We start from the raw sequence: 26,088 nt of genomic DNA, 5'->3' as shown, positions 1-26,088 counted from the left end.
TAATGAATGGCATCCTTTAACAGTCAACTAACCTGTTGTTGCTTTCGACTAATGCCAGGTGTAGTCATATCTATATATCTATACATTCATAACAACTAATATAAATAACAACAAAAATTATCACTTTTATAATGTTATGTATTGATTACATTAAAGATTAAAATCAATTAACATTAACGTTGCCTTTCCTTAAAGCTGATTACAAACTACTGTTTTGAACTCAAATATATTATTGATTTATGAAATCTCTTATTTGGTGCAAAACTAAAAAATTTGATTAATTATAAATGCTTTATCATATTATCATAAAATTGATGTGATTTTGTATACAACTAATTGCTAACAATATAAAATACAATGTACTCTATTAAAGCTGTAATAAATAAAATATAAAAATGGGTTTATTTTATGACTTTTTTCATTTTGTTTACTCATATTTTTTTTTATTTTTCTTATTTATAAATATTTTATTTCATTAATTTATGAGATTTTCTATATCAATATAATCAATATTCTTTTATTATTAAACATAAATAAAACACGTTTAATTGAAAATATATAAATTTAATAGATCATAAAAGTATTATTGTATATCATTTATAAAACAGAAATAAATTTCATTTTAATAGTTAATAAATAAAGTTTAAAATAATATATTATTATAATATTAGTTAGATATAATCACTAATAAACAAATATAATTATTAATATCATTTTCTTACATAATTTATTAACATTACATTAAAATCTCATATATTTATTCATTTTATATAATAATAATAATAATAATAATAATTCAGTAATGTATATAAATATTTATAAATTCGTATAAATTTTTAAATTCAGTAATTAATGAACAATTAATTATTTCATATGTACTTTGGTTTTGATACTGGTATTCACTTAAATTCACTTTATTATTTTAGATATAACAATTATAATTTATATATTTCATATTAAATTATTTAAATGTTAAATTAATTAAAATCCATCGTTTTATAAGATCAATAAAATTATGTAACAAAATGATATATATATATTGAAATACATTATACAAATGACTCAATTATACATTGTATTTATTTTCATAAAATAGTTTAGTCCTAAAACATAAAATAGTATATTAAAATAAAAATAATTATGAATTCATAAATTAGTAAAATATAATTCTAATGATTAGATTAAATGAATGTTTAAAACATATAATTGTATGAAAAACCAATGATCACTATATATTAATGGCAATAAATGGCACTAAATGGCAGTAAAAGGCCATTAAGTACTTGACAATTAATTACAAATTTTCACAATTTTATCAAATTGTAAATTGTTGTGCAATTATCACAAGCACTATATATCCACATTCAATGCATAATCCATTGGAAGTAAGTATTAATTATTCATTAATAATATTTTACGATACGGACGGATATAAATATAAACCTATAGAGCGCATCATATTTTATCATTAAATGTTTGATTATAATTATCACTAATAATATTTATAAAAATGTTTTAATCATAATTTTTCCATAACAGTCATAGAAATCGGTCGATAAATGATGTTATTCAAGATTTTGCATAAGAATATGTAGTTCCCTAAAACATCGACCCAACTTCCCCTGCAGTGTCTGACGCTTCAATATGAATGCCCGCACCGATAACAAGTGATTGTAACAACTCATACATTTATTGTACCTAAAAATGTTTTTAAAAGAAAAAATACAGACAAAAAATGTCATAAATAATAATATTAGTATCAATATTGTTATAAAAATATTTTTGGACAACAACTATAAAATTTCTTATATTAATAATTATCTTAAAAATGAAATATTTGTCGCACAGTTATGCACGTGTGGCCCATAACTGTCACCTCTATTTCAGTATATAAATAAAATACAAACAAAATATAAAATGAAAGTGAATTTAGTGAACAAAAATGTTTTGACTATTTTTTTCAGCAAACAATAAAAGAAAAACTATTTGTTATCCAAAAATCGTTAGTTATTTGAAAATAGAAGTTTTGATCACATTTTCATAGCATTCCTAACATAGTTAAGCTTAAAAACCACAAAAAAACTTTTTTTTTTAAATATTAGTAAAATAAACTGAATTGTTGTTAACAATTGGCAGTGAATTAAATGATAAATAACATTTTTTAATGTTATCATATGTTTGCGTATAAAACTAAAACATAATTTCTAAAATTTATTTTTATATGTCATTAACGGTTGAAAACAATATGCAGTTAAGGGTTAATATTATTGAAAAACAGTCATTAAAGCAATTATCTATTTGTTTGATTCAAGTTATGTCTAAAAGAAAATCACTTTCCATTTGCAGACATCATAACAATAATATAAAAGCAATGATTTGGCGCCAAAGTGTTTGTCTAACTGATAATAATTACAATTTACAAACTAATTAGTGGTTAAGATTAAACATTGTGGTCAACAGTCAAACAGACAAAATATATAGTTTTAGACAATAAATAGTAATCAAAGAAATATGATTTATATGTCAATCTAAGGAAACACTTATTTTGCTTACAATAACTGATATTATAGTGAAGTTCAACGATTAAAAGATAGCAAACTATAAATTGTGTTTAAATATAATAATAAAAACTGTTGAACACTAACCTATGAGACGAGAATATACAATAGCGGGTAATAAACATATTTATAAAGAAAAATAAAATATTAGTTGAATTGAAAGCTAAAGTATGGATAGAAATTAAAATGTTATGAATCACTTGAATGACTTTGTGAGGAATTTGCAATAAAATATATGATTATATATTAAAGTTATGGTTAGAGTGTTTGCACCCTTTTGACTGACTGCCGGTTTTCTACATTTAGTCCCATAAATAAAAGATAAGCAAAAAACACGATTCTTTAAGCATAAGACATACTATTCTTAATTCAAATGGTTATGTTATATGTCTTAAACCCTTAATTTATTGGTATAAATCTTGTGGTAAACACTAAGTGAATATATTTAAAAAGATTTTGATCACAACATCATCTGAAAAGGCATCAGAAGCTAAAGCAATAATAATATAAAAAATACTAATAATAATTGAAATTCATTTTATTTAATAATAAGTTTCATGTAATTGGAAACTACTATCAGTTATTAAGTATGTGATTCATAACGAGTTTTGTGAATATCTATCAAAACACTAAACGAGGAACAGTTGAACACTTATTATGAGCACAGGTAGCTTAAGTGGCTATAAATGTCTGCTAATAGCTCAACAAAGACCACTAATGTTTGAATTAAAACTCATTAAATATTGCAATCAAATGTTAAAAAGACATTTGTTTTGATATAACTCATAAAATAAAGATTAATATAAGAAATACCTCTCCTCTCTGGATATATCGACACCAATTCCTGGCGGCGCTGTTATGTTGGTTTTGATAGTCGGCGCAAATTGTTTTAGTATTAATTTAAGGGCAGCGCATCCCACAGACATATAACTATAAAAACAATCATTTTATAGTTTGAGACAAACAATAATTATTTATTATAAACACATACAATATATTTACAGCTATTATCAAACTTAAGGGCTTATTTGAACCAACAATTTACTAACTTTTAAACACTGTTAGGCATAACTTTTAGTGGCATATGTAGTGGATAACCAAATTGGCAACCAGTAGAACATAGTATATACATATATTATTGTATATAAATATATAAATTTACTTTTAAAATAAAACTTTTAACAACAACAAAATATTGTATAGAAATATTATATATTAAATATACTGTAAATTTATATTGATATACTGTATATCTAGTGAAACATACTCTAATAGTGACTGATATTGAAAGGCTATAATATTATAAAATATAATGAATTATTTTAATTGTATATCTCTTAAATAATCTTAACTTTTAAACGTTACATCATAAGTGAGACTTAAATTATCATTAAGTTTAGTCAAATGAGGGGTGGAGTGAATGAAAATGTTGTTTTAGTGAACAAGTGTTTCAATACCTCCGGAAATATTTGAGCGGCGATTGTCTTAAGACCGCCTACTATGAGATCTATTTATCATTTGATAGCTAAATGTTTTGCACTAATAATAATTGTTTGCATTATTGTTCAAAACTTTTTTTTTAAAAATCCCTAATTTTGCGATAAAAAACGTTTTGCACTATTATTAGTTTATAAAATCAAATGTGAGGCAAAAGTGCGAGTGTCTCGCATATCAAATGCCGTACAGACACTCATATTAGGGCTGAGGAGAGAACTGAGAGAGTATTGAGTGCACCGGGAGTTGAAGTCGATAGTCGACTCTCTATTAAATTCCATATGGCGTTCATATTCACTACATATTTATATAATAAGGACTCGACTGTCATCAGGCATTGCAACTCTAAGTGCCGGTAATTATATGGAACCTAACATTACTGGGAACAGCCATTCAAATATTATATAATACTATTATATTAATAGCAGTGTATACACACTATTAATAGTCGGGCTATAAAATTATTCCCAAAATTATTGCTTCAAATAATAACTTATATCTGAAAAGAAAAATAAGTTTTAACAACAATTTAAAATAAAAACCATTTAATAAAACAATGATTTAATGGATTGAGAGATGAGAATCAAGGAATTTAATGTAATTTAATGAAACCACAAATAAGTTTAATATTAAGTTTATCAAAGTTTGTTAAACCCTTACAACCCATTCATGAGTTAATGTATGGCATTCAACAATAAATGATAACAAACAAAACTAATACTATTGATAAATTGTTGTCATTTATTATATATGATATCAAACAACAAATTAAAAGCAATACATATTTTGTTGTATACATACATATGAATGTATGCATACATAACACACCCGCAAGAGATACTGTCGACTGATTTATTACCGTTTGCCTCAACCCATAATTTGTTTCAAATAATTGCCGCAATTTTCTTAATCTAAGTGCTCTACCATCACATACCCATCCACAGGCCCTAACCTGGCATTAAATATGAACGGCTCATACATACATACACACACACAACACACATATATACAACACTTAAGAAAAAACAAATGCATTCAACATTAGTTTGGGCTATATTTTGATGATCAAAATATAAGATATCATATATATGAACAAAAATGCTAAACTAGTGGTAAAAATTCATAAGAATTCAGCTATTTTTAAGAATATTGATGTAATATGTATGTACTGTTTGCGCCCGTATGCACACCAACATTGAACTACATAAGCAAAGACATGTTTGGCCATTGTTTGGACCCAATATGCGTGAGAAACGTATAGTTGTGTTACACAGAGTTTCGCCAAAAGTTTTTTTCATACCTTTTGAAAACTTATGCAAAACTGAGTGCCAAAAATCAGATGCGAGAGACTATTTAACTATCAAATGGTGAAGATTTATGGATAGTTTTAACATTATTTTGTTGCTGACTATAGTTAGCCCATTGCCAGTGAGCTCTTTGTTATGGTTCACTACATCTCATTCAATACATAACTGGGAGGTCTATTACACAGCATATAATTGAACGGAAAATACTATGACTGGAGTCGCGATAGCTCTCTATATCTATATATAAGTCACACCATTTCTCTCCTATTTTTGCCCATTTATTATCGATATTGTACTCAAAATATTATTGTTATATTTATATTATCATTTTATTTATGCTTTTATAGTCTGGGAGGAGATTGATATAGTTTAAACAGACAGGTAAAAGATCTCAATCTAACATTTATATAAGCAATACTACATATTACACAGTAATACACACACAGTTTCAAATAGCATATTCATTTCGCTTCAATAAACATATCTATAATTTTTTATATGCAAAAAAAATTATATATTATGCCTATAATCTAAATAAAAGTTTTTAAAAAATCAACAAGTAATTTTAAAATTGCTATAATATATTACTAACTAAAATATACTAATTGGATTTTAGTTTAACAAATTATCAATATAACTACTAATCTAACTATATTATATTTTTCATAGTCTATACTGTACAAAACACTTTTAAATATTTTTGATAAATGTAGGTTTTTTTTGTAATAGACCTAAAAATATAACAATAATAATAATTGCGAAATAAATAATTTTAAAAATATAAAGAATTATTTTATGTAAGCCATGTGAGCAATGATTATGCAATTCCGCTATATTTTAATAATTAATGACAATTATTTAAATTGTGAGATCTTTTTTAAAATAAAAAACAATGTCATTAATTACTTTATATTTAAAGTAACAATGAATATGTGAATGAAAAATGTTTTGATAATTGATGGCAATTACGATAATCTAGTTTTAAAAAACTTTTCTCTTTATAATAAATATCAGTTTATTATTTAATATACAGTATTTTCAAATAAGTACTCATAAGAGACATCTATTGGATGCCATTGTAATACAAATGCCACTAAAAGTTTTAAATTTGTTAATTTATTATTAAATTTATTATTTATTTTTAAAACAATTACCATATTATCAATTAAATACTTATTACAATTTAAAGTTATTAAAACAAACCTTTCATATTTGCTTTGAAGCAAATCCTGAATACAAGGCAATAATATCTGACACATGTCTAGTGTCCAAACGGCTCTGTAAAACAATTTTTATTAATATTGAAATTAGTGGTACCGGTAATCAAATCTAATAAAATATCTAACGGTTTCAAAATGATGACATTGAGTATATCGACTATCACAGACTGATCCTCCATATGAATGGCTTGTTCTAAGGCATTGAGGGAATTCTTGGCCGACCACATGGCTAGTATTATACACAAGTTCTTGCGTCGATGAGATAATACAGTGACTATTGACTTATGTCCTCTTCTTATAGCCGACATCGCCTCCGGCTCAGTCATCTCAGGTTGCGGTTGAATACCTAACCGCATAGTGTCTTGAAGATGCTTTGGTAGAAACTCATCCAAATCAAGACCAGCTGGATGATCGCGAGTTTCGGGTATCATTTCTACCGGAGCATCCAATGGTGACGGAGGAGATCGTGTTTCAGGAAAAACGATGGCTGCCTTTTGCTGGTTATGCACTCCATTTGTATTAGCAATCGGTGATACTATTGGAGTGATTATCGGTGTATGATTAGGCTTACAATTATCATTAATAACTGGTCGAACAATGGACACTGTTTCTGATGGTCGCGGATGTACCAGATTTGTGATACGATGATTGTTATGATTGGCATTAAATGAATTGTTATTATTAATATTATTATTAGTGTTGTTAATCGGGTAAATAATTGGGTTATAAGATAAATGATTCAATGATGTGGCAGATGTCGACTTTACGAAGTTATTCAAGTTGTTTTGAGTGGGTGTCACTCGTAATGGTTGCAACTGATGAGGAATCGACGGAAGAGTATCTCGAAACGTTGACTTAAGTGTATTTGTGGCCATTTCTGGAGCAACCGTTGGAATGAATGCTAATTCGGTTAAAGATCGGCCGTTGCTGACTAACGGTTGTGTTGAGCGACTCAACGGTTTTGACAATTGGGTCCCAAATGGAGATAAACTGCTTATTGTTAGATTAGGATCGCTGTGTTTTCGTTGAAAATCTATAATAAATATATATAAATATCGTTAATATTATAACTAAGATCTTGTAGTTTGCATTGCATAATAAATCCTACCCTTGTCTATGAGGGCGGGATAAAAATCCTGTGATATATGTTTAAACATTGTGGGAGGGGTTCGGCATACTGTTTATCAGTTCAATTTAAAACAAGCATTTAAAAAGATAAACAAAAAAAATATAATTGAGTGCAATTAAAATGAAATAATGAATTTTTAATTTTAAAAAAGCAAATTAAATGCGATTAAATAATTAAAATAGACGTACGCTCTCGTCTTGATTTAAATATCTCTTTATAATCTCCTAAACTCATGATCTCTGCGAGTGACGACTCGTCCCCATCCGACGTTCCCGTCTCGGCTTCATCGCTGCGGTTCGACTCAAGTGACCTAATATTTACACAAAATTAATAACATTTTATTTTACAACACTATCTATTCATTAACTTAAATAATGAAATTAAAAAGTTAAAAATCTGTTAATTAAAATTTTAACAATAAGTACGAAAAAAATGAGAGCAAAGTTTTATCACACGATTTAGCATATTATAAAAGAAACTCTTTTTTAATTTAAAGTAAAATATATGAAAATATAATAAATAAAAAACAAAACAAAATTTTATTTCTTTCTATTATTTCTTAGTTTTATCAGTTTATATATATATAAATATTATTTTACGGTAAATGTATTTATACATGTATTAAAATGTTAATTATAATACAGTATATGCAGTATACGATAGTATATAAATAAATTACTATAAATATATAAAAATATTCCTCATTTAAATTTTCAAGTTATTTGATTTTTGTTTTGTTTTACAGTCTGTTATATAAATATTAATATAATAAACTAAAACATACTAAAATAAAGTATCATATTTTACATAAAATTAATGGAAAAATATAAATTTATTATTATTATATAATAAATAAAATTTATGAAACTTGGCCTCAATTTATTATTTTGTGTAAAACTATTGTTGGTTTGTTTTTAAAATAAGTAAATAGAGGGGAATCGGTTAATACAATACAGAAAATTAAATGAAACAAAAAAATACAAACACTTATTATTATTTAAATTATAAAACTATATAAGACATACTCGAGCTGTAAATGAGAGGCACTGGTTTGGCCCAAAACAAAGTTCCTCCGTGTGCTTTGTCTGCATGGGGTTAACAAACAGTAAACATAAAAATAAACACTATTTTTACAACTAATGTCAAATAAAAGCATAACAAACAAATTAAATAATCATTAATAGCAATAAATTGTTAGAAAATAAAACAAATATAAAAATCGGTTGAAACAGACAAACCTGGAAACACTTTCTCGTGAATACATTTGTTTGGAATGAATGGCATTTCCAAACGGTTTCACTTTTTTCAAGTCTACCACATATATTGAGACATTGGTCAGCGAAAAGCCGCCGGCAATCAATTGATTGTCACAAACGGAAATGTCGCTAATTTTTCCCCAACCCATGAATACTGTGTCAAAAGTTCGCGCCGGTTCCCAACCGTATACCTGAGCAAACAATACATCATAACAAATGCCAATTACAATGAGATAAGACATTTCAATAAACAATGGATACTGACTTTTAGCACATCTCTGGCAGCACTGAAAATGGCTTTTCCGTCGGAATGAAAGATGATTTGTCTGATGGGTCCGGAGTTATTCACTGTACTCGACACCTGTTGAAAGCTCTCCAAATCCCAAAACTTGACTGTCCCGTCGGCACTTGAACTGGCCAACAAAAATTCATTTGGGTGAAAAGCTACATCAGTTACGGCACTGGTATGTTCCTTGAGCTCTGCTAGCATTTTGCCGGCTGGTAAATCCCATAACTTTAATATACAAGAAAACAACAAAACAAACCAATTAACATAGAGTTAAGAAATTTATAAAAATAACCCATTTTGGTGCTAACCTTGACTGAACCTTCATCACCACCCGATGCTAACCATCGACCATCGGGACTAAACTTAAGGCAATGAACATCCTTAGAGTGACCCTACAAATTAATATAATTATATCAATTAAAATTTGACATATATATCAATGAGCAATCATTTAAATGGCATACCTTATAGGTATACATACAACCCTTTTTCCGTATATCCCATAACTTAATATTAGTGTCAAAAGATCCGGAAGCAACAAAATCGCCGTATGGATGAAAATCAAGACATCGGATGTTTGTCTTATGTCCAGTTAATGTCCTGAGCACTGGTCAGTTAAGTTCAAAATAATTAATTATAGCGTTTGTAATAATTATATCAATTTTTATTCATACATTTGGCCGCTTCTAAGTCCCATACTTTGAGTGCTCCCGAAGCAGATCCGGCACAAACCAGGTCTTCATTTTGGCTGAATTTGGCGCATTCGACGGCTGTTGTGTGACCGGTCAAGCTCTACATACCAGTGCATACATTATCATATCATTTCATCATATCATGTCATTTATAATCTTATTATTTCATTTACATAATTGACTTTAAGTTATATCATTTAAAAATTAAATGCTATTTTTAAATTATGATTCATTTGAAAACTACTAAAATAAGTTAATTCAAAGAATAAATAAAAAAAAAGATAAACAATCAAAATACAAAAAAATCTTATAAATAGATTATCATATATTAATTATTTATATTTTATAATAAAAGGAGTAAATTATTTTTAGCAAAATCTATGAGCAGTTTGATTGTTGTAAAACCAGTTATTCAATAGATAACTCTGTAATATTCATTAAAAATGCCTAAAAAGTGTATGTTTTTATTTGTACTCAATTTTACAAAAAAAAAAAAAAAAACAGTGTATTTGTGTTAATTAAGACCAGAAAACATTTTTTAATAATAATAATGTTTAGGAAATTATTATATTATTATTATTTTAGAGGTTTTAATGAAAATTATTTACATTTGATGCTTGATACACAACAAACACACATTACATTTGAAATTATGCTATAATTAATGTTTTAGATTGTGTTACACTATTTTTTATGTTTTGCTTATATACATAATTACTTATAATAAGATGATCTTTATTTACATTTATGCAATATATTATGCATACAGTATTAACTTATATTTATTATCTATACATTTGCTTATATTAGTCGTGAGAATAAAATTAATAGACTATTAAGTATTGCATTGCGTTTCAAGAGAGATAAATAATAAGAAAAATTAAACATCATTTCCTATAATATTATTTCAGATATATATATATAAATAAGGAATTAAAATATAACAAATATAATTTATATTATCTAAATGTAATGAAACATGTGGTGTGAACATTAATCAGCGATAAATTTATATTGTTTTTATGCTTTTCAAACGCAATGACAATATATAAGCTTTTATAACGATAACGTGTGTAGCAATCTTTATGGCTATAGTTATATAAAATCAATAAAAGAGAAATTAAAAGTCATCGACCTATAGGTTAGGTCTAAAGTACTGGTAAAGTGCTGTCAGTATTTAACAGTATAATGATATACAAATAAATATTGAAATGACTGTTTGACCCATAGATCCCGGAATAACTACTTTTCTATATAAATATCCAAACAATTACATTATCAATAAATATATATTTATTTCTATATAACTGATAATACTGTATATACTTTTCTGATATTATACTGACATTATAACATCAATTTAAAACTCATTGAATACTGAATTAAATAATATCATATATTTATAAATAAAAGTCAATGATATTAATGTGATTCGTGAGCGTTGACGAGGAAAATCAAGTATTACCTATCAATTGAAGCGAAAATTTAATCATATTTTTATGTCTCTCTTAAAAAACCATAATTTTAACAAAAAAATAAATCTTAAATTCAATCGCTTTTTCTGTCAATCACTTAACACTACTATAACTAAAACTAAAAATCATTAAATATGTGCTAAAACGAGAAACACATTTGCATTATGTAACCAACGCTTCAAAAACATTACATGAAGGACAGGGACTATGAATTTCATTACAATATGATTGTGGGCTGATATTAAAGGTTAATACTTTAGATACAACAAAAAAATCAATGACAGCATAGCTTATTGTAGTTGCTTTCACATTATATACATTGCACTTGTAATCCATGTATGGATATCGGCCTCATTAGACATACACTTATATGCATCATATATAAGTAATATCGCATATTTTATTAAAGATTATATCAAATATAAATGATTGACCCAAAAATTACAATAACTTTATAAATAATAAACAGTTGTTTCAAATTCACGATTAATGGGCTAATCATTAATATAATAATAATAATATACTAATATTGAATGTTAATAATAAATAACAACAACAAAACTAAAAATAACTACAAACTAGTCATGTTATAATAGGTAAATTATGGGAATTTATTAACTTGATCATTTAATATTATTATTATAAACTACAACATGATTTAAACAAAAAATAAATGCTAAATAACTTGTTATTGAAAAGTTATTATCAATGTATAACTACTAACTAACTAACTGTGTGTATATATATACAGTATATACTGTAGTGAACAATAAGACAATGGATATAAATTTTATACAAACCATAATACAGTTATGTTTGCCAATAGCCCATAGGTTGACCTTTTTGTCGTGACCACCCGTAACCATAACCCGACCCGACTTTTGTCCCAATGCCAGACACCCGACACTCGCCCCGTGGGCCACAAACTCTTCCACTTTATTCATTCAACTCTATTTGTTGTTACAATTATTTATTATTATTGTTTCAAATAATTATTTAAACATTTTATATATCATTTAATTTTTTAGCACATTTGACACTTTTTTAAATATCATATTCACATTATGTATGAAAATTTAATAGTTAAATGAATTAATCAATTATTGATTGTTTAGTGGTTTGAAATGACAATTGTTTTTTTAGTTTAGTTTCGTTGAACAACAATGTCATCAAACCATTGCTGGCTTACAACTGATTGATTTTGAGTTTATAGTAACTATGATAACATATACTGTATGACCACATAGTCATTGCTATAACATTATTATAGTCTAAGTCATAGAGTCTATGCACTGCAATACCTGACTATTTCTAATACCTGTACCTTAACTATCAAATTATTATACAATACTTTATTAAACTAAACATAAATTATTATACAGTATTGTAGTCGTGGGTCGAAACATAAATGATGTCAAAACTTTGTTTAACTTTGAAAAGTTTGTATATTTTATTAGATATACCAAACAACCAGATAATCCACAAAACATACCATACTATCCATTAATGGCATACAGTTTTATTCATCTAATAAAACAATTTTTATAAATACTGTCAAATCATTCAAACTAATTGATATCAATTTATTTCTAATTGTTAATATATATTAATAAACATATATTGTATTAATATATAAAGTTTGGTAATAGTTGTGCAGTAGTTGACAACAATCTTTAAAAAACATCTTATCTTTGATTTTAAACAAAAAAAAACATTTACCACAAGTTGTCAATTAAGTTACAAAAGTTAATCCCCTACTAAATCAATGACTCATTGGTATTGTCATTGACCATCAATTTTTACTAATATATTCATATTATATACATTTATAAATTTATATTATTTAATGTTATAATTTTGGGGCTTTTGTAATTATTTGAATTATTTGTTATTAAAATTGTATAAATTATTAAAATTTTATGTCATATAGAAATCTTTTTTAAACTTTTGAAAACAAACAAAAATATGTAATCTAATTCTTATTTGTTTTATTTCTAATAATAAATTCATTCATATTTGTCAACCGATATGTTATTATGATTTTGTTTGACATAAAGTTATTAATATGTTTGTCTACATATATAAATTTACAGTACATTTGTATACTACTGTACACTGTATAATAATAATAATAAATAATGTAATAATTATTTTTTGTATATATATAAAATTTTGTATGCATAATATTATTTAATACTGTATATAATAAATCAATGTTCATTTATATATTTTGCCGGAATCTAACAGCCCTACTGTACAGTACTGTAAATGTATTGACCATTAGATTGCATTGTAATAGACATAGTTTATGTCAATCACATCATAGACTGATTGCATAATAACAGCTGATTTGCATGACTTGTGTTGACTTAAAGTTTTGGTTATATTATACAGTAATGAGAAACTGTATAACAATATTAAAGTGCAATACTTTGTATGTTTTGAATATTGAAATGACAACACATTTGACAACAATTAGTAAACAGTGTTAACTGTCTTTCACTTAATGTATATGTAATTGATTTTTCATATAATATAATCACTTGTTTTCACTCCAATTAACTATCATTTGTTCACTACTTTTGTTTTAATTGTTAATTCATTGCAATCATTATAAACCATAATAACAGTGAAACTGTAAATAATTTTATCAAATACTGTATATTGAGAACAAAACTAAACTTATTTTTTTATTTCACTTATTTTCACTTTAAAATTGTTTTGTGAGATATTTTCATAAATTGATTTCAACGATACACTTGATTTAAATTATCTGTGAATAATTTGAATTATAAAAAACACAATAACTAATAGTAATAATAGTGTATTATTATTATTATTATTATTATTATTATTATTAGTATACATTAAAGTTTTTTTTATTGGTATAACATTGAAGTTTAATTTATGTGAAATTATAATTTATTTTAATTTGAAATACACCACAAAAAAATTTACACATTTTTTACAACTTGTTATTAGCCCTAAAACTTACATTACTAGACATTTAAAATAATTATTTTCATATTATTGACCTAAAGTTAGTGATAGAGAAAATAAAGTGTTTTTATTGCAAATATTTGTAAATTTTTAGTTTAAATATAAATTTTAATTGACTGAAAAAACTAAACAAACAATGAAATTGGTATCAAATTTGGGAAATTTGTTGATTCAAAGAAAGTTATCATTAAATCAATTATTAAGTATTGCCTGTAAGTCATGTGGAGTCGACTATATTCAGGGACAGGAGTTCAACAAAACGAGACAATACTTCTATTATATTGATCACAACGGAATGGTATTGAAGTTAATTATATTATTTATTGGATATAAATATATACACCAATTATATTACAATTTTATAATTTTATAATAATATTTAAATATATTATTATTATTAGCATATTTATACATATTTACTATTCCTTATATTTCATTTATATATATAGTAATATATAAAATTTATCTTATTTTTATTTGCCTAATTTTAAAGTAAAAATAGCTTTATAACTATATAATTTTTTCAAATCAATTTTATTGATAAATTATATTGAATTTAAAATATCTTATAATATAAGTTATAATAATAACAATAATGATAATCTTAAAGAGCTATTATTATTGATATTGAATTGAATTGAATGTTAAAATCATTGAATCGAATCATATGAAAGATGTTATACTATTTTGTGCTAAATATGAGTGTTTGAACCAAATCTTTTAAATTATTTCTTATATTGTTTTTTATTAAAATTTTTTAAATATATTATTTTTAGAGGAATTTTTCTAATATACTTTTATTTGTCTAATAAAAATAGTTAATGATCTTTTTTTATATAAAAATTATTATTTCAATTGTATACCCATTAAACATAAAAAATTATATAATTTTTTCTCATTAAAAGCTGTTTTTAGACGACTCTCGTATGAAAAACTTCACGTCTTGTTTCAAAGACAAACAATTTTTGCAATTTTTCTTTAAGAGGATAGCCATCAATAAGACGGGACAGTATGAACATGACTTTCCTTATGTCTCGTTGTGCGGCAGAGAAACCAATTATATTCGTATGGATTTTAATTTTTTACTAAATATTTATAGATTAACTGTATTTTAATGTTTTTGTGTCATTAAGCTTTCAAAAACTAAAGATATAATATCTAAAGGTTTAACTTGAGTTACATTTTTTTATATTGATTTGATGTCCTGTTTTTGTCTAAAATGATATAATTTTTTTTAATAATATAACAATACATACAATAGTAGTTTATATTACTATACTATTTTAAATGAAACCAACACGTGAACCCAAATAAAAATCAATGAAATTACTAAAATATTATATTATTTGTTACTAATAATAAAATATATGTATTTTTTGTTTGTAATCACTATTTAATTTAATATAGGTTGCGATGATTTGCCAATAGTTTTTACGCATATAATTACAAAGGATGACATCGATGTTTTATCTTATGGTTATACCGATGACCTCTTAACGGTTCCCTTTGAACCACAAACTCTTTACATGAAAATCGATTTTGGTATTGATGTGAATGAAACTGAAGGTCGCATATATCACAAATCAATGGATAAATTAGGAGGAATTGGTCTGATTAGGTCAGCTCTTGCTCTTGGAATTAGCAAACATTTCCAATTCAATGATAATAGCAAATCTCCGACACATTTCGTATGGAAGGAAAAGACATATGAGTTAACCAATGAATTAAAATCTAAATTTAAATAATATGATACAACAATACTCATAAATATTATACTTTTATTTGTATAATATCGTTATAATTTGATAAATCATCGTTTTTATATTAATAACTTTTATAATTATAATATAATATTATGTAATTTATATATATATAAATTCAAAAATAAGTTGTTTATAGGTTTAACTTTTTAATATCTAATGAATTAAAGTCATGTCTTAATCTAAGCGCTTGTTTGACTTCGTTTGGAGTTAACCTCCAAGGAGTTGATAAACCAGAATCACTTGAACTCGGATTTAAATATTCATTGATTTCTTCGACATTTTCCAAATTTAAAATTATAGAAATGTGTTTAAGTTTTGAAAATTTATCGCGTATTGACCACGTGGTGGCACCGGTCAAATAGTTTATTATTGCCCGCAATTCACGATCAAATTGAAAGCCTCCCAACTGTTAACAAATCAATTATCAGTATTAAGTAAACAATTTATTGATAGTAATATAATTAATGATTTTTCATTTGTAAATACCTTATTATAAGAACATTTGAGAACCGCATCACTCAATCTTTGAATCAATTCTGTAGAGAAAAGACTGAGAAGAGTGTCGCTATTGTTTTGAGTCAAACTATCTTTAAATGATTTAACAAAAGTGTTGAGACTTATAATAAATGTTTGCATAAAAGGTCGCAAACCATCTGTTGTCTCAAAACCAATCAACTCTTCTTCACTGAGAATATGATTATAAGAGATGAAAGCGTCGATCCATATCTTAATTCTTGGTTTCAACACTGATGAACACAGTTGTCCCAAACCGGATGTTATAATTGAATTGAATCGTCCGCTTAGAGCTACCATATCTGATAAACAGCTCTCAAGCTTTTCGTTTTGATGTTTCTCAGCGATTGTCGATTTCTTGACGTCTTCTGAAATCGTAGTCTTAAGTGTTTTGACGTATTCACAAGCGGTGTCCAAATTATTTAATGAGCTCAAGAACAATGTCTTTGCGTTCTCCACATCACTGGACGTTTGTAGATATCTTCCGGCCTGAAGTGCATTATAGGCCTGACTCAAGTCAAGTGCTGCTGCGGCACCAGATATAGTGCTCGGGTATCCATACCTTAACCTCTCATTCATAGAATCGCAAAAAGATGTTTCCAATATTGAAACAGAATGGTTAATAACAGCACAAACAACATCAACACTTCCACCCGATAGAGCTCTCTTAATACACTTCTTGATAATAAAGAAGACATCGTCTAACATACTAGAAGTGAGAGCACCGGACGTTTCCACGCAATCCAATTGAATAGCTTTAAGAGTCGACTCTCTAATGAAATATTCTTCTATCAAAACATAAATACCATTCAATTCATGTATTGAATGACTTAAATCACAGTTTCTTAAGATTGAATCCATTTGCTGAAGTCGTTCCCGCCTTTCATTTTGGTCATCAGGTTTGACACTTGTCTCAGGAAAAGCTACTTCAATATCACTTTTGGACCGCTTTGTTATAAATCGCAAATACATTTCGCTTCTATTATTAAGTATTATAATATCAGACAACAGTTGATCCAAATCTCTGGGATCCACTTTAGTTGACGTTTGATAACTAGAACTGGCTTTCAATGATTTGGTCACTAAAGTGATAACTTGTGGTAAATTTTTCTTAACCTTAAAATCATCAATAATTCTTTTGCTGACGCGATCGCATTCTTTTTGTAAGATATCTACAACTGTGACCAACTTTCCCGGTCCGTAATAGGTCTCAACCAGCGGTTGGTGAATGTCTATAGTCTTAGCAATGCATTCATATAATTGCGTTAATTTGTCTGAATGTGTGGCTGAAGATTGATTTGAATTGTTTTTGTTCAGACATTTTTCATTGACTTTAGTACACAAATAGTTGGAAAACTTTTTAAGACCTTCAGAGTGTTGATTCAAAAGTGGAAATATTTTAAAGAAGCGCTCGACTGAAGCCACGTCATCATCACTAACGGCTTCGTCAAACCTCTTCATCACAATATTCTTCAGTTTGACCTCTGCTTCATGTAATCGTTGAAATGCTTCATCCATTGAAGAGGCATTCATTTCATTGTTAGTCAGCGAACTTGCGGACAGTTCTTGAGTTTCGGCAGACTTTCTAAGAATCGATTCATCCATAGACAAGAACCGATGTATGTGTGCGGCCGCCTGTTCGTAGTTTTCGGTGGACAAAGCTTTCTGTATGCCATCCGTACAAAACTTAAGATCCAATATGTCTTCAATGCGCTGAAGACATTGAGTCACTCGTGTTTTGGCCAAATCCAGTCGTCGCACTTTATACGAGACACTATCGGCCAACGATGACGTAAATTGTATGAGTGATGACAACTGTTTGGCGTCGCTCTCAATCAAAGACATATTTGGCATATCTTTGCGAAGTCGAGCCATCGATGACTCCAACTGTTTGTCGTCTGACAGCAAATCATTGATCTGTTTATTGACATCAGTCTCTTCAGCACACAATCGGTCGTATGCTTTGATGACATCGTCGAGTGTGGACAGAGTGCGGATATCAACCAATTGATCCATTTATGACAGTCAAGTGATACCCAAACAAACATATGATATATTTATTTGATACACGTCTTCATCAATGACCACATAATATATGACGTGATTAGTGTTGAGACCCATCTCTACAATCACTACAATAGACTGACTTTAGATATGAAAGTGAAGTCAAAGTAAAGCACATGTCGTGTCCTGTCTTTGCTTTTTAGTACTCAATCTCTTCATTATCTTTCACTTATGTCTTCAATTTTGATCATTAAGTTAATAATATAATCACCAATTGGTGACTAAAATCAAATGGTAAGCGTATTATTGTCTTGTAGTAAATATTTTAATTAATTTGTCTTTAAATTACTAAACCATTGATTGATTGGCGGCTTTTGGTCGCCATTTGGTAATTGATTTGAATGTATATTAAAGACATGATTTGATCACAAAGTGATGATTATTTGTTCTCATCATAAGTTGATTTATTGATGAATGAATGTCCTCTAAGAAGTACTGATTGTGTTAAACCAATTAAACAACAATTAATACATTAATTGAATAAAGAGATTGCATTGTCTTGAAATCTAATGATATTTTATGATATCTTCAAACAGATCTAATTGTCGGACTTTAGTCTAATTGACTAAAAAATATGTATTTATATAATCTAACACTTCAGCGGTCGTCAGGCATTGTCTGTGCAGTTCACGGAAGTTTTGCCGGAACTAAACAACAGGAAATAGCTGTCGCCAGAGGAAAGGTGTTGGAACTGATCCGACCCGATGTCAATACCGGCAAAATTCACATCTTATTGTCGGTTGAAGTGTTTGGTATAATCCGATCAATGCTTGCCTTTCGTTTGACCGGTGGCTCCAAAGATTATCTTGTAATTGGATCAGATTCAGGACGTATTGTTATTTTGGAGTATTTGCCAAATAAAAATGTCTTCGATAAGGTGTGTATAAGATATTGTTAAGTTGTTAACTTCAGAAAATGATGATAAACTCGTCTGTCCACTGAATGACAGTGAGGACAACACTTTCTTTACCTCAATTTATCTGATTTAATGATATGAAGTTATAGTGATATTTAGGTTTATTTATATTACCGATAAATTATATATTAATTTTTATGTATTATATATATCATTGATGATAAACAGGTCCATCAGGAAACGTTTGGTAAGAGTGGTTGTCGACGTATAGTTCCCGGACAATACTTGGCTACTGATCCAAAAGGAAGGGCTGTTATGATTAGTAAGTTTTTTTTAATTATATTTAAGTTTGAGTTTATTAATGACGGATTTATTGTCTTAAACTATAGGTTCCGTAGAGAAGCAAAAGTTAGTATATATTCTTAATCGAGACGCCAGCGCACGACTGACTATATCCTCACCACTAGAGGCACACAAATCAAATACATTTGTTTTTCATTCGGTTGGCATTGATGTGGGCTTTGAGAACCCTATGTTTGCCTGTCTTGAGATGGATTACGAAGAAGCAGATAGCGATCCTACCGGCGAAGCGGCACAACTGACGCAACAGACGTTAACTTTCTATGAGTTGGATTTGGGTCTCAATCATGTGGTTCGTAAATACAGTGAACCTCTTGAAGAACACGCAAACTTTCTAATTACAGTTCCCGGAGGTACTGAAGGTCCGTCTGGCGTTCTTATCTGTTCCGAGAATTACGTGACGTATAAGAATTTTGGAGATCAACCGGATATAAGATGTCCTATACCTCGTCGTCGTAACGATTTAGATGATCCCGAAAGGGGAATGATATTTGTCTGCTCTGCCACTCACAAGACTAAGTCAATGTTTTTCTTTTTGGTTCAGACAGAACAGGGAGATGTTTTCAAAATAACACTCGAAACCGATGAAGATATGGTGACTGAAATTAAACTTAAATACTTTGATACCGTTCCTGTTTCTGCCAGTCTTTGTGTATTAAAGACTGGATTTCTTTTTGTTGGTTCAGAGTTTGGCAATCATTATCTCTACCAAATCGCACATTTAGGTGATGATGACGACGAACCAGAGTTCAGTAGTTCTATGCCTTTAGGTGAAGGCGAGACATTCTTTTTTTCTCCCCGTCCGCTAAAAAATTTAGTATTAGTCGACGAAACAGAATCTTTGTCACCAATAATGCACTGTCAGATTGCTGATGTGGCCAATGAAGACACTCCTCAAGTTTTAGCTGCTTGTGGTAGAGGTCCGAGATCGACATTACGGGTATTGAGACACGGATTGGAAGTGTCAGAAATGGCTGTTTCAGAACTACCCGGTATTCCGAACGCTGTCTGGACAGTCAAAAAGCGAGCCGACGATGACTTTGATTCTTATATTGTCGTCTCATTTATTAATGCAACACTTGTGCTGTCAATTGGAGAAACTGTTGAAGAAATAACAGATTCAGGATTTTTAGGAACTACACCAACGCTTTCGTGCGCACAGATCGGTGACGACGCACTCGTCCAGATATATCCCGACGGCATTCGTCACATTAGAGCTGATAAGAGAGTCAATGAATGGCGAACTCCCGGCAAAAAGCATATCACGAGATGTGCGATAAATCATAGACAAGTTGTCATTGCTTTAACTGGCGGTGAAATTGTCTACTTTGAAATGGATATTAGCGGACAATTGAATGAATATACCGATAGAAAAGACATGAATTGTGATGTCATTTGTATGGCTTTGGGTGAAGTTCCGTCTGGAGAACAGAGATCCAGATTTTTGGCGGTTGGTTTGTCGGATAATACAGTCAGAATTATATCATTAGATCCAACGGTAAGTTTTACAGTAAAATGTTTACCATTTTTAAAAATTTAACTTATGATGACTTTAACCGTGTTTCAACTGAATTAATGCTGAACTTATTTTTTTGTCTGATTTTTTAAAATTTTATTTTTATTTATTTATTATTATTTATTGCTAATACAGATAATTTAAATAATAATTTTTATAGGAATGTTTGTCTCCTTTATCAATGCAAGCATTACCCGCAACTCCTGAGTCATTATGTATTGTCGAAATGGGAGCTAAAACTGATGGCAAAGCAACAGGCCGTCTGTATCTTAATGTTGGTCTTCAAAATGGTGTGCATTTGAGGACAGTTCTCGATGAGGTTACGGGAGACTTATCTGATACCCGAACTCGATATCTGGGAACGCGACCAATCAAACTATTTCGGGTACAAATGCAAGGAAGTGAAGCACTTCTGGCAATGTCGAGTCGTTCGTGGCTCTGTTATTACCATCAAAATCGATTCCATTTAACGCCATTGTCTTATGAAATGTTGGAATACGCTTCTGGTTTCTCATCAGAACAATGTCCTGAAGGCATAGTTGCCATCTCAGGTAATACATTGAGAATTTTGGCGCTCGAGAAGTTGGGAGCAGTTTTCAATCAACAAACCATTCCTCTTGAATACACTCCTAGAAAATTTGCAATACATCCTGAAAGCGGTTATTTGATAATCATTGAAACTGAACACAACGCTTATTCACAGAAAAATAAACGAATCCGAAAACAAGAGATGGCAGAGGAAATGGTAGAAGCGGCAGGTGATGATGAACAGGAACAGGCGGCTGAAATGGCAGCTGCTTTTCTCAGTGAAGATCTACCAGAAAGTATGTTCGGAGCCCCGAAGCCTGGTCTGGGACATTGGGCGTCTATTATACGAATACTTGATCCCATTAGTGGACAAACACTTCATAAAATAGAGTTGGAACAAAATGAAGCCGCTTTTAGCATTGCATTGTGTCGATTCATTGGACAGGGAGACGTGCCATTCATATTAGTCGGTGTCGCCAAAGATCTTCATTTAAATCCTCGTGAATGTAATGGAGGTACTATTCATACCTATAGGCTCGTAGATGAAGGTAAACGTCTTGAATTGGCTCACATAACACCTGTTGAAGACGTACCACATGCTATCTGCCCTTTTCAAGGAAGAGTTGTCATAGGAGTGGGAAAATTGTTGAGAATCTATGATTTGGGAAAAAAGAAATTATTGAGAAAATGTGAGAATAAGACTATAAATAATATGATTGTTGTTATCAGTGCGATGGGAAGTCGTTTATATGTTGGAGACGTACAGGAAAGCTATTATTTTGTAAGATATAAACGATCCGAAAATCAATTAATTGTTTTCGCTGATGACTCGATTCCTCGTTGGGTTACATCTATGTGTGTATTAGACTACGACACACTCGCCGGTGCCGATAAGTTTGGCAATGTTGTAGTCATACGTTTACCGCAAGGTATTAACGATGAGGTGGATGAAGATCCAACTGGTGTCAAGTCATTATGGGACAGAGGATGGTTAGGAGGTGCCTCCCAAAAGGCTGATATATTGTGTAACTTTCATGTCGGAGAAATAATTTTATCGATGCAAAGGGCAACTCTGATTCCGGGCTTATCGGAAGCGCTGATTTATACTACTATTTCGGGCACTATTGGTGTTTTAGTGCCGTTTACATCACACGAAGATCATGATTTTTTCACACATTTAGAAATGCATATGCGCTCTGAAAACGGACCGTTATGTGGAAGGGATCACCTCTCATTCAGATCATACTATTATCCGGTCAAAAATGTCATCGATGGCGATCTCTGCGAACAATTTAATTCAATCGATGCACCGAAACAAAAGAGTATTGCCGAAGATATGGATAGAATTCCAGCTGAGGTTTGGTTCATATATTGATATATTTTTTATACAAACTAATCAAATGTCCGTTTTTAGGTATCAAAGAAATTAGAGGACATTAGAACTCAATACGCCTTTTAATTCATATGTTTATTGATTATATAACACATTAATGTACAAAAATGTAAGTATTTTTTATAACTTTAAATTTATAAATGAATTAGCTTTACTGTCGATCACATAATAAAAGGTTAATAAATAATAATTTAGAATTTGTTAAACAAAAACATTGTAACAAAATATATATATATATATACAGTATTTGTCATATATTTTCCGTTCCTATATATATATATATTTTTAATCAAAGCTAAACCTTGATTTGACTTTTAATTTGATATCAATAAATAAATCTACAATTAATGACTGATTTATTGATACATTAAGTAATTTTTTAATTTTGTTGGCAACGGTAGGAAAGGAATAACTTTTGGTGACCGGATTGTGGCCAGTATTGCATTACGACAGGCGCTCTTCAATGACGATATGCCGTACAGCTGAACGATTCGCACCTGTTTTGTCGTTCCGTATATGTCTACAACTAATTCATTGAAATATATTTATTAATCATTTTTAAAATTTGTATAATTTTTTTATAAACGAAACAAATCATATGTAAATAAAATCAAAAGTAATATAAAAATATAAACCTGCAAACAGTGGACCCTTTCTATATGGTATATCTTTGGCATAAATACCGTGATCTTCACCATTAAAAATGAAATGCATTTCCGCCCGATCACCGGTCACGGCATACATGACACCCACTTTACTGCCGACATCGGTTGGCAGGTATGCCATATTGGCTGTCGAGTCGTCACTAGAGTTGGTGTCTAAACTGCTCGAGTCTTCGCCGTTGACGTTGTGATAGTATATATGATTGACAAGACTTGACTGAGAATTACTGGGAGAAATAGTTGATGTCGAGGGCATCAGTGAGTCGTAAACAAATTGGTCACCATTTGCTTGATTGACAAATGATCGCTCAAATGGTGATTCATCCATACTATCTGTTGTCATATTACTTCTGATGGCCGGTCGTAACAGATATCGAGGAATAATGCCACGACTCGTACGGATTTGTTCGCCATTTCCTAAGATTGATGTCTCTGAATGTCTGCGTCTTTGTGTGCTACGATGTCTTTGTCTTCTTTGGCCATTTCGGTGATTATGATTTGTCTGTTGTGTGTCATCTGTCTCATTGTACTCAATCCGATGATCACTCATAGTGTCGGTAATCTCCGAGTTATTAGGAATGGCGAAGACCCACGAGTGGCCGTGATTTTGGAGATCAGGCAACGCGTATTGCGGAAGTTGAAAGTGTGACGACGGATCCAATTGGGTTAGACCTAACCGCATGTGTCCCGACCATCCACTCTCATTCCTCTCGATCTCAATCAAGAAGATCTCATTGGGAAGTAATGGCTTTTCGCTGAAAGCAATTCCGTGAGCGAAACTGGCCTTACGGTAGGCCACGACTGAGTCGTCCAATAAGATTATGTTCTGCCCGTGATATGAGTGGAACCGAGTCAATGGCAAAGACATAGACATCACACACAACAACAACAACAACAACACTCACATCTGATTGTCCGTCACTATAACACTGACACTAAATACTATTGTATTTAACAAACAATCAAATTATATAATAATATGAATATTAATGTAATATTAATAGTAAACAATCACTCATTCAGTTAATGCTATCATAAATAGCGTTACTTAAAGTCCATTGACAGACAACTTATTGAATGTAAACTTTTTATTGTTTTTTTTCTGTACTCTAACTAATATAATATTATTATTTGCAAAATAATTGCAATAGTTTTGTTCAATATGTGAACAATATTTTTAAAATTTAATATTTAATAAATTATAAATGTCTACACTTTTACAACACATACACAAACTTTATATTAATATTATTTTTTTTGTTTATTAATATATTACAGAATATTTTTATACACTAATATATCATTTTTATGAAAATAGTAAATTTCTTATAAGTTTACAGTCAGTAATATAGAGATATAATAAAAATCATTTATAATTATTTATATTATGTTATCTCATTGTTTATTCATTTTGATTAAAATTTTTATAGATTATTACATTATGTAGTAATAATACTGTAATAAGAATAAAATATGTCTAATAATTAAATAGTTTAAGCAATTTACACGTTATATGATTTTTAAATTATTAATATATAATTTATTTGTTTTATATGACCCGTATAACTGACCCAATCCCGGGATAATATCTGCAAAATTTACCGTTCGGTCAATTAAATACTGTTCACAATTGTTAACTATAGTATATCATTTAGTAAACATAAGTGTAGTATTTATTCAATAATTTATGTTAAAGTTATAATTATTTTGTCACTATTAAAGTATTAAAACTATTTTTTTATTAATCAAAAATTACATATATTTACATTTAGACAAAAAATGTCTTTTTAATTGTTTTTATTAAAATTAATAAAACCATAAAACTATTTATTATTATCGACTTTAAATTTGTTTAATAATATTTTAAAATTCTAAATTATTTTAATATTTTGTAATTGACTTTTATGAGTTTTAAATTAATAATTGTTTTATAACAAATAAAGCTATAAACAATTTTGTATAGTTAATAATACAAATTTACAAATGATATAAAATAATGAAAAAATTATAATT

At 28.9% G+C, this 26,088-nt stretch overlaps 5 protein-coding genes and 1 non-coding gene across 8 annotated transcripts; 3 read left to right on the top strand and 3 right to left on the bottom strand.

The window, feature by feature from the left end:
* Positions 1-1,400: 1,400 nt before the first annotated feature.
* On the bottom strand, positions 1,401-12,745 carry LOC128963000 (katanin p80 WD40 repeat-containing subunit B1-like). Of its 2 annotated transcripts, XM_054309457.1 has the most exons (13): positions 12,221-12,745; positions 9,928-10,045; positions 9,718-9,860; positions 9,562-9,645; positions 9,230-9,478; positions 8,947-9,155; positions 8,734-8,793; positions 7,897-8,018; positions 7,688-7,756; positions 6,706-7,612; positions 6,563-6,637; positions 3,372-3,488; positions 1,401-1,698 (listed from the first exon to the last, which is right to left on the bottom strand). In XM_054309457.1, exons 1-13 carry the CDS (start codon positions 12,362-12,364, stop codon positions 1,566-1,568), a joined length of 2,430 nt encoding a protein of 809 aa, XP_054165432.1. In that variant the 5' UTR covers positions 12,365-12,745; the 3' UTR covers positions 1,401-1,565. The 2 variants fall into 2 exon arrangements, with proteins under 2 accessions (XP_054165432.1, XP_054165433.1); XM_054309458.1 differs by lacking the exon at positions 7,688-7,756.
* Positions 12,746-14,504: 1,759 nt separating this feature from the next.
* LOC128962496 (UPF0598 protein CG30010-like) lies at positions 14,505-16,165 on the top strand. Its single transcript, XM_054308870.1, has 3 exons — positions 14,505-14,718; positions 15,326-15,485; positions 15,828-16,165. Exons 1-3 carry the CDS (start codon positions 14,557-14,559, stop codon positions 16,163-16,165), a joined length of 660 nt encoding a protein of 219 aa, XP_054164845.1. The 5' UTR covers positions 14,505-14,556.
* Positions 16,166-16,278: 113 nt separating this feature from the next.
* Positions 16,279-18,839, bottom strand: LOC128962680 (conserved oligomeric Golgi complex subunit 4-like). The gene is made up of 2 exons (XM_054309076.1): positions 16,670-18,839; positions 16,279-16,589 (listed from the first exon to the last, which is right to left on the bottom strand). The coding sequence occupies exons 1-2, from the start codon at positions 18,710-18,712 to the stop codon at positions 16,314-16,316; spliced, it is 2,319 nt and encodes a 772-aa protein (XP_054165051.1). The 5' UTR covers positions 18,713-18,839; the 3' UTR covers positions 16,279-16,313.
* LOC128962678 (splicing factor 3B subunit 3-like) lies at positions 18,834-23,880 on the top strand. 2 transcript variants are annotated; one of them, XM_054309074.1, is made up of 7 exons: positions 18,834-18,994; positions 19,297-19,637; positions 19,845-19,938; positions 20,006-21,474; positions 21,653-23,377; positions 23,435-23,522; positions 23,815-23,880. In XM_054309074.1, exons 2-6 carry the CDS (start codon positions 19,335-19,337, stop codon positions 23,477-23,479), a joined length of 3,636 nt encoding a protein of 1,211 aa, XP_054165049.1. In that variant the 5' UTR covers positions 18,834-18,994; positions 19,297-19,334; the 3' UTR covers positions 23,480-23,522; positions 23,815-23,880. The 2 variants fall into 2 exon arrangements, with proteins under 2 accessions (XP_054165049.1, XP_054165050.1); XM_054309075.1 differs by lacking the exons at positions 18,834-18,994; positions 19,297-19,637 and having other exon boundaries at positions 19,893-19,938; positions 20,006-20,024; positions 20,084-21,474.
* Positions 19,130-19,203, top strand: LOC128963030 (small nucleolar RNA SNORD61). Its single transcript, XR_008484652.1, has one exon. It is a non-coding gene; the product is annotated as a small nucleolar RNA SNORD61 (small nucleolar RNA).
* Positions 23,770-25,025, bottom strand: LOC128962681 (neuralized-like protein 2). The gene is made up of 2 exons (XM_054309077.1): positions 24,049-25,025; positions 23,770-23,939 (listed from the first exon to the last, which is right to left on the bottom strand). The coding sequence occupies exons 1-2, from the start codon at positions 24,947-24,949 to the stop codon at positions 23,770-23,772; spliced, it is 1,071 nt and encodes a 356-aa protein (XP_054165052.1). The 5' UTR covers positions 24,950-25,025.
* Positions 25,026-26,088: the final 1,063 nt, after the last annotated feature.

The sequence above is a fragment of the Oppia nitens genome, unplaced genomic scaffold (genome assembly GCF_028296485.1).
Source record: "Oppia nitens isolate AA-2021 unplaced genomic scaffold, nextdenovo-longstitch-racon4-pilon3 scaffold6_pilon_pilon_pilon, whole genome shotgun sequence".
Lineage (NCBI taxonomy): Eukaryota > Metazoa > Arthropoda > Arachnida > Sarcoptiformes > Oppiidae > Oppia > Oppia nitens.
This window is presented reverse-complemented; position numbering and strand designations above follow the sequence as displayed.

Bases quoted from the DNA above. Each gene is read 5' to 3' on its own strand.
- LOC128963000 (XM_054309457.1), bottom strand. From the start codon at position 12,364: ATGAATAAAGTGGAAGAGTTTGTGGCCCACGGGGCGAGTGTCGGGTGT. The intron at 10,046-12,220 runs GTTTGTATAAAA...ACTGGTATGTAG, and splicing joins GCAAACATAACTGTATTATG to AGCTTGACCGGTCACACAAC. The intron at 7,613-7,687 runs GTAGGATTTATT...TATTTATTATAG, and splicing joins TCCCGCCCTCATAGACAAGG to ATTTTCAACGAAAACACAGC.
- LOC128962496 (XM_054308870.1), top strand. From the start codon at position 14,557: ATGAAATTGGTATCAAATTTGGGAAATTTGTTGATTCAAAGAAAGTTA. The intron at 14,719-15,325 runs GTATTGAAGTTA...TCTCATTAAAAG, and splicing joins ATATTGATCACAACGGAATG to CTGTTTTTAGACGACTCTCG. The intron at 15,486-15,827 runs GTATGGATTTTA...AATTTAATATAG, and splicing joins CAGAGAAACCAATTATATTC to GTTGCGATGATTTGCCAATA.
- LOC128962680 (XM_054309076.1), bottom strand. From the start codon at position 18,712: ATGGATCAATTGGTTGATATCCGCACTCTGTCCACACTCGACGATGTC. The intron at 16,590-16,669 runs GTATTTACAAAT...ATTTGTTAACAG, and splicing joins TCAAATGTTCTTATAATAAG to TTGGGAGGCTTTCAATTTGA.
- LOC128962678 (XM_054309074.1), top strand. From the start codon at position 19,335: ATGTATTTATATAATCTAACACTTCAGCGGTCGTCAGGCATTGTCTGT. The intron at 19,638-19,844 runs GTGTGTATAAGA...GATGATAAACAG, and splicing joins ATAAAAATGTCTTCGATAAG to GTCCATCAGGAAACGTTTGG. The intron at 19,939-20,005 runs GTAAGTTTTTTT...CTTAAACTATAG, and splicing joins AGGAAGGGCTGTTATGATTA to GTTCCGTAGAGAAGCAAAAG.
- LOC128962681 (XM_054309077.1), bottom strand. From the start codon at position 24,949: ATGTCTATGTCTTTGCCATTGACTCGGTTCCACTCATATCACGGGCAG. The intron at 23,940-24,048 runs GTTTATATTTTT...TCAATGAATTAG, and splicing joins AAAGGGTCCACTGTTTGCAG to TTGTAGACATATACGGAACG.